The sequence below is a fragment of the Euprymna scolopes genome, chromosome 26 (assembly GCF_053919585.1).
Source record: "Euprymna scolopes isolate OS-2025 chromosome 26, ASM5391958v1, whole genome shotgun sequence".
Taxonomy (NCBI): domain Eukaryota; kingdom Metazoa; phylum Mollusca; class Cephalopoda; order Sepiida; family Sepiolidae; genus Euprymna; species Euprymna scolopes.
The window spans coordinates 49,968,824-49,982,952 of NC_136507.1; the positions used below are offsets into that span (position 1 = coordinate 49,968,824).

The window sequence follows — 14,129 nt, forward strand, 5'->3', positions numbered from 1 at the left end:
CGATTTATTTTGCCTCTGCCATCAATGATTGGGCTATGAAAACATGTTTACTGCAAGGCTAAAAATTAAAACATGAGCCAATAGCTACTACGTTAAGCATTCGTAATGTCGGAGTTCGACCTTCACTTGGCAAATTTCATTTTTTCTAATTTTCACATTTTGGAACTGATTTTTCTGGGCTAAAACCCAAATATAAAGTTTTGCATGAATTCAAATACCTTATATATGAAGTTTCATGTCTGTAGACTAAAAACTCTAGGAAGAGTTTGGTAGGCAAAATTTGCTAAACAAAAATATATACGTATACATAAATATGTATGGAAATAATTTTGTGTTTACAATAAACTTTTTACGCAAATATTATACAAGTATAAATCATGTAGAATATCTGCATGAATATAATTACAGGTAATAGTTAACTAAAGATAATTATACCATTAGAAAACCGAAGCAACTAATAGGGAATTTTAATTATTAAAATGAATGTTTAAAAGAATATGCAAATTAGCTAGATCTTTTGCTAGTGAATGCAATTCTACAACCCATATATAAGAAAATTGTATTTTCTTTTTAAATAAATAGAAAAGAGGGTTTTTAATATGAATGTCAATACACACAAAAGAAATACGAATTTATAGGAGTACTAGCATGAGTGCCCAGCGTTGCCCAGGTGTTTGCTGAGCAAAAACAAAAAAAAATGGTCAATTTTTTAACTTTGACCCCTATTATGCCCCTTCAGCATTTATTGTTTTGGGTTCAAATCAAGTTATTAAGTTAGATCCATGTCCAAGGAACCTATATCTAAAATTTCAAGTGTTTAGACCCCAAATTGTCGGAGGAGTTTGGTAGAGTTCTCAAAGATCAAATCGTTGAACTTTGACCCCTTAACAGCCAAATTTCTGGCCGAAACCCGATCACATAGATTTTCCCAAATCTCAGTACTCTGTATATCAAATTTTGAGTGTGTAGACTTAAAATTGGCAGTTATTGCATAGGGAAATGTACATAGACAGACACACAGGCACGTTCACTTTTATAGATATACTAGCATGGGTGCCCGGCGTTGCCCGGGTGTTTGAAGGTGCATGCTGAGAAAAAAAACAAAAAGGTCAATTTTTTAAAACTTTGACCCTTATTATGACCCCTTAACATTTATTGTTTTGGGCTCAAATCAAGTTATTAAGTTAGATCCATGTCCAAGGAACCTATGTCTAAAATTTCAAGTGTTTAGACCCCAAATTGTTGGAGGAGTTTGGTAGAGTTCTCAAAGGTCAAATCGTTGAACTTTAACCCCTTAACAGCCAAATTTCTGACCGAAACCTGATCGCATAGATTTTCCCAAATCTTAGTACCCTGTATATCAAATTCCGAGTCTGTAGACTAAAAATTGACAGAGTTATTGCATAGGGAAATGTACACAGACAGACACACAGACACGTTCACTTTTATATATATATATATATATATATAAAAAAAAGTAACCTTGTTTATCTGTCTATGAAAAACAGTCTCTACTAAATTACTCTCTTAATTTTTGGTCTACACACTTGAAACTTGATATGTAGGGAATTCAAACCTGTGGAAAAAAATTCAATTTGGTTTTTAGCCAATAAAAATAGCTTCTAAGGGGTCAAAATTGATAGAATTGGAACTTGGAAAGTGTAAGTCGACTTAAAGTGCTTTTCTAAAGCATATTTTACAACTGGGCAATATCAGGCAGCCTGCTAGTTCAGTGTATATTTAGATAAAGGCAAGACTCAACAGTAGCTCACTTAAGTATTGTTTGTAATGTAAACAAGATAAAAAATATTTTTTAGTTACTTTAATAAGAAAAGTAAAGACAGCCATGCAAATCAAATCCTTGAAGAATTGGGGGTTGTAAATATTGCAAACTTGAAATGATCATGTATCATTGAGAATTATGAATTAAATTCTATTGAAAGAAGAGCAGAATCATGCTCATCTTATTTTCAATATAAAGCAAAGCATAATGAGCTTCAAAGACTGTTCTACTCACCCACTGAATCTACACCATTGAAAGATTGACCCTTAAGTTGAGATCACTAAATCCAAAAATCGCCCAGACTTCACCAATAGCCTCAAACATTAAGATCAAAGACCTGTGAATGACTAGAATTGTGTAATCTTTCAACGAATAATCAATTTGTTTTATACAAAAGGATCAGTCATTGACTTATTCTTTTCTTCTTTTTTCTTAAAATGACCTTCACTCCCCAGTAATACAGACTGATAACCAGTGCGGGATGGCTTGTCCTTTTGATCTTTTACAACATAGGGAAAGTGGTAGTTCGTTCGACACTCAGAGCCTTCACTAAAGTAACAGCCCAGTACCAAGTGATCAACAGGAACTTAGAGCAGCCGAATTGGGGATGTGACCCACTGGACATCACTGGAGAAGGAAGGAGTACACTCTCCTCCTAATATATTTATATACATATATATGATGAAAATTATGGAAATAATATTCCAATGTGATAAAAAATGAAAAAGGAAAAACCAAGATTATTTATATATTTATCGTTTCTGCTTTCTCTAGAGAATTGATTTGAAAAAATGAAGTGCAAGAACAATATTTAAAAATATATAATGTATTTCTAATGTCAAATGAATGTTTTTGTTCTTTTGTCAAATGAAGCAGCCATTAAGATTCAAAATATGTAATGTGATTATGGCATAGAATGAATGTTTTGCTTTTTCTTTAAACGACACATAGCCATTAAAAGTAAAAAAAATGTGTGGTGCAATTTTGACATGAAAATAATTTTCTTTTTTTTTTTTTTTTTTTTTCAAACGAAGAATAGTTAATATTCAAAACTGATATATTTATGAAATGCAATGAGTGTTTTTTTTTGGTTGCTTGTATAAGGTATAATCACTGTCATTGACTTGTTGACTCTGAAATCTATACTTCTGACTTTCTTTCAAAGAATTTTATTATTGTTGCTGCCCTGATGATTTGTGTTTAGCATAGAAATGCAAATTAGTCTGCATAGGTTGTTTTAATGTTTATATAAAATTATTTTATATATAATAAATTGCAATTTGAGATTTTTTTCTTTTTTTTTTTTTTCTCAGAGATTAATTGTGGAGTTTTCTCTGGAAAACAAAAGAGCATTGGAAGCGAAGCAAAATCGGTTAAACAAAGCAAAGGTGAATAACATTTTTTTTTTTTAATTAAAATTTTCAACATCCATGCCATCAAAATGATTGTAATAATTTAACTGACTTTGCTTGAGTGTCACACTTTATAATTCACTTATTTTTTTTTTTTTGTTTTTACCAAATTATTATTTTTTCTTTTTTAATTTGAAAGTTAAATTTAAATATTATGGCATTGTTTGCTCATTAAATTAATAATTGAATAAAATTGTTATAAAACTATAATTAATTAAGGTAAAGAAACTTTAATCTCTTATAAAAGTATTAAATGTAAGTACTTTTCAAAATGTTCTAATGTTATATATAAAAATTTGATAAGAATTTCAAAACCAGAAATTTCTATTTAACAGTTTAAATTCCTTTAAAATTTCAAAGTGTTACAAAGTAATGTTTTTCAACTTTTAAGATTTAAGTGAATGATTTGTTCACAAAGATATAGAAATTTATTGTGGGTGGATTTGATTTTGTAATTAACTCTATTTTTAATAGGACTTTTAAAAAGTTTATTTCATTGTTTTGTTATTGCGTTTTTGATTTTCAATAAATCTATTAACTATAAAAATAATGTCCAAGTCACATACAGGAAAGAAATACACACACACATACACAAGAAGTAGTCCAATAATTTTATTAATAGCAATATACCAAAAGTTTTGTTGTGCAGTTTTTTGTATGCTAAAATTCAAATGAATGTTTTTTTGTTTTTATAAGTCGAAATATCAGTATTTGTTATGACTGTTTACTCCCAATCATGGTTTGATGTAAAATTCTGATGGTTTAAATGTTGCTACAAGTAATATATATATATATAAGAACCTACTCAGACTTTGGCAAATAGCAAACAGAATTCTGAGCAGAAGTGTGTGCTCTATCCCAACTATCATCAATGGACCTGAGGTAATCTTGTACGCATCAGACAAAGCCAATTTGCCAAAACTTTGCAGATAATTCTACCCTTTACATCCAAGGCCGCCAACTTCTAGTATTTCCTCGTATATCAGAAAACTAGCTATGTAACATACAAATATCTGTACGTGATGTTGCCAAGCTACTAATTAAGAACCTTGATTCCAGTAAAGCCACTGGCCCTGACAGCATTCCAATTATAGTGCTCAAAAGGCTTCAAGCAGAACTAGCGTCCATACTTACAAAGTTATTTAAGCGTTGTCTTAAGGAGAAATGCTTCCCAACACCTTGGAAAGTCTCATCAGTATGCCCTGTATTTAAGAATTCAGGTGATCGCCCATCTTCCTCTCCGTACAGACCAATAAGTGTGTCATGAATAAGTTGCTGGAATCTGTGCTAAATAGAGAAGTAAACCATCTCAGCAAAAATAGCCTTCTTAGTGACATGCAATATGGTTTCCGTTCTGCTAGATCTATAGCAGACATGCTTACAGTTATATCTCATAGGATTAGCGAATCTCTTGATGGAGGCTTACTCTCTAGGGCAATTGCTCTTGACATATCAAAGGCCTTTGATAAGATATGGCATACAGGTCTACTTCACAAGATCTCCAGCTATGGTATAGCTGGTAATGTCTTCTCAACTATTAAATCATTTCTCTCTGATAGGTTCATAAGAGAAGTGGTTGATAGACAGCAACCAGAAGCTCTCAGTATTAATACTGGAGTCCCTCAGGGGTCCATCTTGGGCACAACTCTATTCCTAATTTATATCAATGATCTTCCAAATCACATCCTTACAACATTCGTAGCTGGTGCTACCAGATCAGGCTGCCCTGTGGCTTCCTGAGACGAAATGCACCTACATTGACATTTTTTTGTTTTCTGATCTTTTTTGTAAAACTTAATTATGTTCTGCAAAACCAAAAACAAAAACAACAGCCTATCTCTCTCCCCTTTTTATTTTATTTTTTCCTACCTTACTCCCGGTCCTGGATATGACCTTAAACTACATCCGATGGTGAGGTCCGGCTTACGGGCTTTGGGGAGTGTGGAGCCACCTCTTAATTGCCATTGCTTCCAGGTCCACCCTGACCCGGAGTGGTAGTACCTGTTAGGGTCCCAACTATGGGTTAAATAGAAACAGATTTTAAAAAGGAAAAGAAACAACAAAAAAAAAGAAAAAGAAAACAAATATATTCTATTAAATTATTTTATTATTTTTTTTTTTTGCCCTGTCGGTAGGGCATGAGAACAAACCAACTGCCCCCCTGAGGAGGGTAAAAATCCCTCAATGGGGCAACCAGTTAGCCGTGGGTTGCTACCCGTAATGTCTTAGGACATGATCCTGGTGATTGAGCGAACCTAGACCAGGATACATAGAAGTTTAGGCACTGCAACACATTACTTTGGCCCTTACTTCGACTAGACGGGCGGTCGGAGAGGCCGATCCGACCAATCGGCCAGTCACGCCAAGCCCCACCATATATTGCCCATTCCAAAAACTCACTACTAACACAACACATCCCCCCCTCTCCCACAAATAACCCTACTCCCTAATATATGATGGAAAACGGTGGCTGAGGGTCAATCGATTAGGTGTGAATATCGATGACGAGGCTGTAAACCCCTCAGGATTGCTACAGATCCCATAGCAATATCAAGAGAGAACAGATAATCATTATGATACCACCAAAGTCGGTTATATCATCTATGTATCCCTGTTGAGGCTGGGCGAATGGGTTTCCCCCCAGGCTCTTCCCAAATAGGACTCCGAGGTGGGTGAGGAACAAAGATGACGAAAAAAGAAAACAAAATATATGGCTTATTCCTCCCAAAAACCACCCAACCACCCAAAGAGAACCCACTCTGATGTCTCTGATATCAGTAGCTCTGAGGAAGAGATGATAAAACCAAGGAACTCAACATTCGTAGTAATAGAATCAATAGAGGAAACTCCTTTGAGCAAACTATCACCTTTTAAAATTGAAAGAAATCTTAAAACTTTAAAACCAAAGTCTATTAAAAAACAATTTAACGGCAGCCTACTAATAGAAACCCATAACGAAGAACAAGCTAAAGAAATATTGAAACTAAAATTATTTGAAAACATCAAAGTCAAATGCTACAGACATCCAACCCTAAATACCTGCAAAGGAGTTGTGAAAAGCCACAAACTTGCACTTTGTCCCTCGGAGGAAATCAAGACAAACTTACAGAAACAGAATGTCTTAGATGTTCGTAGAGTCCAAATAAAAAAAAAACAGCGAGAAAATCGATACCAACACATATATACTAACTTTTGATTCCCTCACCATACCCAAAGAAGTGAAAGTTGGATATATGAAAATAAATGTAGAAATTTATATTCCAAACCCCCTCCAATGCTTCAAGTGCCAGAAGTTTGGACACCATCAAGATCGGTGCACACGATTACCAGTGTGTGGAAGATGTGGAGAAAGCGGCCCACACATTGACTGCAGAAAAGATTTCAAGTGTGCCAACTGCCTTGGAAATCATGGTGCTGGCTCTAGATATTGTGAAATATGGAAAAGAGAAAAAGAAGTGACCAAACTAAAACATACAAAGAATATATCCTACCCAGAGGCCAGGAAAATCATTGAAACTAAAACATATGCAGATGCAACTAAAAAAACTACTCCAATTAACAATCAAAATGGTCATATACATGTAACGGATACAACTGACAAGAAAATTGATGTTCTAAGCAAACTAATAAAGGAAATGAAAGAACTATTAGAAGAAATGAGGAAAATGAATAGTGCAATGCCTGCAACTAATCCAAGGATAATATTAAGTAAAGACACTACTGAACCACAAAAAGAAACAAAACCACAAACCATTTCTACAAAAACAACCGAACAACGATCAAACACATCACAAGCCAGAAAAGAATCAAAAATACCCCCAGACAAAAAAAAAAAAAAAAAAAAAAAAAAAAAAACAGGAAAAGAAAGATTCCGATCTATATCCCGAACAGGGACTCCGACAGAAAATAGATTTGAGGGATTGGAGACGATGGAAGTTGAACACAATTCCAAATGATGAACAAAATATTACAATGGAATATCAGGGATAAAAGCAAACCAAAATGAACTCACATTATTAATAACAAATATGAGCCCAGCACTTGTCTGTCTGCAGGAGACCTTTCTGAAAGAAAATAATACCATTAACATAAAACACTACACATCTTACAACTACATAAATAAAGTTACGGACAGAGCTTCTGGAAGCACATCAATACTCGTGAAGAATGAAGTCCCTTAAAGACAAATAAATATAAACACAAACTTGCAAGTAATTGCAGTTTCAGTGACTCTACATAGAACTATAGCACTTTGCTCAATCTACATCCCTCCAAAAGATACAATCAACGAAACTGAGATAACTCAATAAAACAACTCCCTAAACCCTTTTTTCTACTAGGAGATCTTAACAATCACAATGTAATATGGGGAAGTAAAGAAACAAATAGAAAACATAATAAATAAAAATAATCTATGCCTCCTTAATAATCAAAACTACACCTATATGTACCCAGCAACAGGTACTTTCACCGCCATTGACCTTACCTTATGTGATCCTTCCATATATATGGACTATGATTGGAAAGTACACAATGACACCTGTGGGAGTGATCATTTCCCAATCATCCTGGAAAGTCTAAGTACTAGTACTGAACAAAAAAGACCCAAATGGAACCTACATAAAGCGGATTAGGAAGACTTCCAGGAACAGTGCAAAAACCAATTAATTATCGAAAAGAAAGATGAAGATTACCATTTGAACTACTTCATTAAAACACTCACAAACATAGCAAATAATACCATACCGAAATCAACCAAAACCAACAATCACAACAAACCTTGGTTCACAAAAGAATGCAGAAAAGCCATCAGAACTCGACGAGCTGCCTTGAGAAAATTCAAAAAGTACCCAACAAGCGAAAATCTGGATTTCTTCAAAAACAACAGAGCAAAAGCCAGACGAATCATAAAGGAATCCAAAAGAACAACATAGAGAAATTATATATCCAAAATTAATGTGAATACCAAGGTAAAAACAGTTTGGAACATGAGGAAAATAGAAGGAAAGTGTAGGTAGTACACCAATATCCCACATCTCTAAAGACAACAAAATATACACCGATCAAAAAGACATTTCCAATAACCTGGCAGATAATTTATCAAAAATTTCATCATGTGACAGACAAACAGAGAAATTCAAAAAGATTAGAGAAAAGGAAGAGAAGAAAATTCTATTTAAATCACAAAATACCGAAAAATACAACCAACCTCTTACCTTGCCTGAATTAAAAGAATCGCTAACCAAATCCCATGACACAGCTACAGGGCCCGATGAAATTCCATATGAAACCCTCAAAAAACTTCCAGAAACCTCAATGAAATACCTACTTGAAATTTTCAATATTATATGGTCCAGTGGAAACGTACCTGAGACCTGGAAAGAGGCCACAATAATACCAATCCCCAAATCTGAAAACTCAAACATCCAATCCCAATCAAATAACGTCCCAGATCTATTGAATTTAAGGCCAATAGCTCTAACAAGCTACATTTGTAAAACCATGGAAAGGATTATAAACAAAAGACTAATCTGGTTCCTGGAAACAGAGAATCTTATTACAGAATTTCAAACAGGATTCAGGAAAAACCGAAGTTCAATAGACCACATAGTCAGACTTGAAGCCTTCATCAGAGAAGCCTTTGTAAGGAAGGAACATTTAACAGCAGTGTTTTTTGACATGGAAAAAGCCTACGATACTGTGTGGAAGTACGGTGTTACAAGGGATCTGAAGGCGCTTGGACTAAAAGGCAGAATGCCAATTTTTATTGAAAATTTTTAAAAAAATAGATGGTTCAGAATAAAGGTTGGCACAGCTTTCTTGGACTTGAAGGAACAAGAGAATGGAGTACCTCAAGGGAGTATACTGTCAGTGACCCTGTTCAGTATCCGAATTAACAACATTGTAAAAAACCTTAACCCTGGGGTAGATTGCTCCCTATATGTGGATGACTTCCTAATATGCTGTAGATCTAGATCTATATCTATAATAGAAAGGAAGCTTCAATTGTGCTTAAACAAAGTAATGAGATGGACGGAAGAGAATGGATTTAGATTCTCTAAAAGAAAAACGAAATGCATGCATTTCTGCAAACTAAAGAACATGCATAATGATCCTGTCCTAACCATGGAAGGAACGCCCATACCCGTTACTGACCAGTACAAATTCTTAGGGATTTTATTTGACAAAAAGTTAACATTCATCCCACACATAAACTATCTGAAAAAAAAATGTAACAAAGCTGTAAATCTTTTGAGAGTGGTAGCACATACCGATTGGGGTGCAGACAGAGAAACACTCCTTAAACTTTACAGAGCACTAGTCCGCTCAAAGCTAGACTACAGTTGTTTCATATATGGATCAACCCGAACATCATATATAAAAAGCCTAGACCCTATTCACCATACTGGCCTAAGATTGGCCCTAGGAGCATACAGAACCTCCCCCGTGAACAGTCTATACACGGAAGCACATGAACCCCCACTAGATCTAAGGCGAGAAAAGTTAGCCCTTCAATATTTACTCAAACTGAAGTCTTGCCCAAACAATCCTGCATACCAATGTACCTTCTATCCTAAATATGAAGAACTCTTCAACATAAGAGGAAAAACTTTCGGGCTCCGAATGAAGGAAAGCATTGAAGAATCGAAAATTCCAATCTCCAGCATTCACAACTTCATACTACCTAAAACACCCCCATGGACCATGAAACAAGTAGAAATAAAACTGAACCTAAATAAAAAGTCCAAATCTACCACAAACCCTATTGAATACCACGACGAACTTCAACATTTAAAATTACGATATTCAGACTACACCTTTATCTACACAGACGGGTCTAAAAGCAACAATCACACTGGATGTGCAGCAACGTACCATAAAACCACAATGAAGAGAAATCTTCAAAATGAAGCATCTATATTCACTGCAGAGACTATAGCTATCGATCTAGCACTCAACATAATTTCAGAGGAAACCACTAAAAACTTCATCATTCTCACAGATTCTCTATCAGTCCTATTATCTATACGAAATCAAAAACAAGAAAATCCACTAACAACAAAACAGAAAAAAATCAATATCCTTTCAACCACTAAAAACATTATTCTTGTCTGGATCCCCAGCTATGTGGGGATCAAAGGCAATGACAGGGCAGATACAGCTGCAAAAAAATCTTCTCACCTTCCAACTGACAATTTTAAGATTCCACATACTGATCTTAGACCCCAGATAAAAACATACATACAGGAAAAATGGCAACTGCGGTGGAGTCAGCAAGAGGGCAGCAAATTATATTCAATCAAACCTAAACTTAAGGAACGGTGTCCGGACATCAAGAGATCATGCCGAGAAGATGTGATACTGACTCGGCTGCGCATAGGGCACACCAACTTTACTCATTCTTATATACTAAATGGAGAATCGGCACCAAAGTGCATCCCATGCCAGGAGACACTCACAGTAAAACATATCCTAGTTGGGTGTGATGACCTCACCCCAACTAGAAAACTATATTATACAGAAAGCAATATGGAGGACCTTTTTGAAAAGGTCAACTCAACAAATATTCTAGCATACCTAAGGAAAGTAAATTTATATAAGAAAATTTAAGGAAATTTAAAGTCACCCAAATATACACATCCATGTATAAATACAACATTTAATTTCTTAGTTCAATTTTATAAAAAAAGGGAGGAAAGGCTGAAAAAGCCTCCCCCCCCCCGTCCCCCCCAATAAAAAATAGTTTTTATAAAAAAAAGGACTCCGGCATTAAATGACCACATAGGTTGATATGCCGTAAAACCAATCAATCAATCAATCAATCAATCAACATTACCATCTATGGTAACACTTCAAAGACCGTAAATGACCAAGTTCTCTCTGACTCTCTCCCCTCTGATCTTGAGCACGTGGTACAATGGGGAAAAAAGTGGCTGGTTACTTTTAATGCATCCAAAACCAAGCTTTTATCTTTGCATCATCAATGCTCTGATGCTCAGCTGTCATCAATTGAAATGAATGACTCTCGTCTTGGGGAGGCTTCATGTTTTGACAAGCTCCTGGGCTTGACCTTTACTCCCGATCTGAAATGGAACACATATATCAAATCCATTGCCAAGGTCGCTGTGAAAATGGTGGGATCCTTCTACCGCTCGAGTAGATATCTCACTCATGATGCAATTATATAAAAGCCAGGTTCGGTCAACAATGGAATACTGTTGCCACATCTAGGCAGGAGCTGCTAGAAGCAGCTTATCCTGTTTTGACAGAGTTAAAAATAGACTTCATAGCTTGATGGGGGATGCCTTTTTCTCTTTCCTGCAACCTCTTTCCCACAGAAGAGACGTTGTGAGCCTGTCTCTGCTTTATCGTTATTTCCATGGCAATGGTCCCCTCTCACCAGACTTTCACGAAAAACACTCGTCTAGCACAAACCACTATCAACAATTTCCTACACTCTTTATCTGTGCCTAAACCTAAACGTAGATTCCATGAACAAAGCTTCTTTCTCAGAACTGCACGCCTGTGGAATTCTCTTCCGTTTGCCTACTTTCCAACTGACTACAATCTGATTGTCTTCAAGTCCAACATGAACAAGTTTTTGATGAACCATCCCCCTAAGTAATCCAATTTACAAAATTCCCACTACTTATGTTTACTACGCTATAATCGCAATGACTAATGTATACTCATTAACCCTTATCCTTGAGTGGCCTCCAGGCCTTGATAAGTGGTGACTCCTATCAAAAGAAAAAGAAAGACTCCTTGCTGATGTTTCTCAATTGATATATTTTCCAACAGAAGTCAAAATGCATACATTTCTTTCCTTTCTAAGCACTGAAAACTAATATAAGTAGGTTAATTTTGAACATTTTCTAATGATTGTTACACTCGGCTAAAATTGGTAGAATAAAAGGCTGCAGACCTAAACATTTTAGTTTCAATTCTACCTATTGGTCTGGTGCTACCAGATCAGGCTGTCTACTGACTTCCTGAGATGAAACGCACCTACATAGATGTCTTTGTTTTTTTATTCCCTTTTGCAAAACTTAGTCATGTTCTGCGAAAACAAAAACAAAAACAACATTCTCCTCCCCTTCCCCTCCCTCGTTTTCTTTTTCCTTCACCTCCTCACCCCTTTTTTTTTTTTTTTTTTTTTTTTTTTTTTTTTTTTTGCCTAGTTGGTAGGGCGATAGAACATACCAACTGCCCCCCTGCAGAGGGTAAAAATCCTTCAATGGGACCACCAGTTGACCGTTGGTGGCAACCCGTAATGCATTAAGAACGGGATCCTGGTGGTTGAGTGGAACATGCCTAGGAAATAATAACATGATACTACAACACACCACTTTGGCCCTTACTAGGCTAGACGGGAGGTTGGATAGGCCCGATCCAATCAATCGGTTGGTCATGACAAGCACTAATTCAGACAATCCAAACAAAAACACACTAACACTCAACATAAACAATAAACTGAGTTAATAAGCGATGGCTGAAGGGTCAATCAAGCTGGGAAAAAGGTAACCATCAGGAATAATAAAAATACAGGGAAATCCCATACTTGGGTGGGCATAACCATATATTGTGAATGCTTGGAAACCTCCCCATGTTTGAGTATACCAGCTATGTAGCCCTGGAGAACCGAGGCGAATGGGATTTACCCCCTCATAGTTCTTCCCCATAAGGGGCTCCGAGGAGGGTGGGGAGCATGGCTGATGAATTTTTCAAAAATTATTATGAATGCCAAAAAATCCAAGAGACCACACACAGAAATAGACTCTGACAGCGACAATGAAGATACAAACTTTCCAAGATTCATCGTGCTAGAAGCAACGTCTAATATACCGTTAACTAAAATGTCACCCTTCATTATCCAAAAGGTAATATCAAGCAAAATAACACCTAAAAATGTCAAAAAATTAAGGAATGGTACCATATTGGTAGAAGTACAAAATAAAAAACAGGCCAAAACTCTACTTCAACTACAAAAATTGCATGAAACAAACATCAAAGCTTATCCACACCAAACACTAAACTACTCCAAAGGAGTCATAAAAAACCAGGAAATCTCCGTCTGCACAACAGAAGAAATCAAAACAGAACTAAAAAACCAAGGGGTCATAGATGTAAAAAGAATCACATTTAAAAAAAAAGGAGAGGTAATATATACAAACACTTATATATTAACATTCAATTATCCTCAAATACCAGAGACCATCAATATAGGTTATGAAAGAACGAAAATAGAACAATACATTCCAAAACCTTTACAATGCTACAACTGCCAAAAGTTTGGACATAATAAAGACCAATGTCTAAGATTCTTCACATGTGGAAACTGCAGTGAAAAAAACCCAGACCACGATGAAGAAGACTGTCCAAATAAAACCAAATGCACAAACTGTCAAGAAGAGCACCACTCTCACTCAAAACAGTGCAAAATATATAAGCAAGAGAAGGAAATAATAACAATCAAATATCAAAAAAATATAACCTTCCAAGAAGCCCGCAAAGAAGTCACAAATCGCACCAAAAACTCATATGCCACAATAACCCAACAAGCAAACAAAATGTACAACTACAATGAACTAAACCTTGCTCCAGAAATTGCAAACCTAGCAAAAGAACTAAAGAACATACTTGAAGAATTAAAATCTTTTTTATCAGAACTGAAAATAAATTCTAACAGCCAAATAAAAGTCAGAAACGAACAACCCAGTATAAAAGAAAACGAAACAAAGGAAATCAGAAAAACTTCCATCAATATTGAGGAATCAATCTCTAAAGAAATGAAACCTCCTCAATTATCAAAACGTGAAAGATCCAAGTCACTAACAAGGACAAAAACAGATGTTAAAAATAAACACACAACAACAGAAAAAATGGAAATAGAACAGAACAACAAAAAAACTACCCCCCAAAAACAAAATGAC

General features: G+C 35.5%; 1 protein-coding gene across 3 annotated transcripts in view; it reads left to right on the forward strand.

Moving 5' to 3' along the window:
• LOC145248017 (RNA-binding protein 28-like) overlaps positions 1 to 14,129 on the forward strand; it is a 104,455-nt gene that overhangs the window by 71,236 nt on the left and 19,090 nt on the right. For all 3 annotated transcript variants that reach the window (XM_080109711.1, XM_080109709.1, XM_080109710.1), the window contains exon 19: positions 3,097 to 3,171. In XM_080109711.1, coding sequence (XP_079965837.1) covers positions 3,097 to 3,171 — 75 coding nt within the window. The remainder of the gene's footprint in view (positions 1 to 3,096; positions 3,172 to 14,129) is intronic.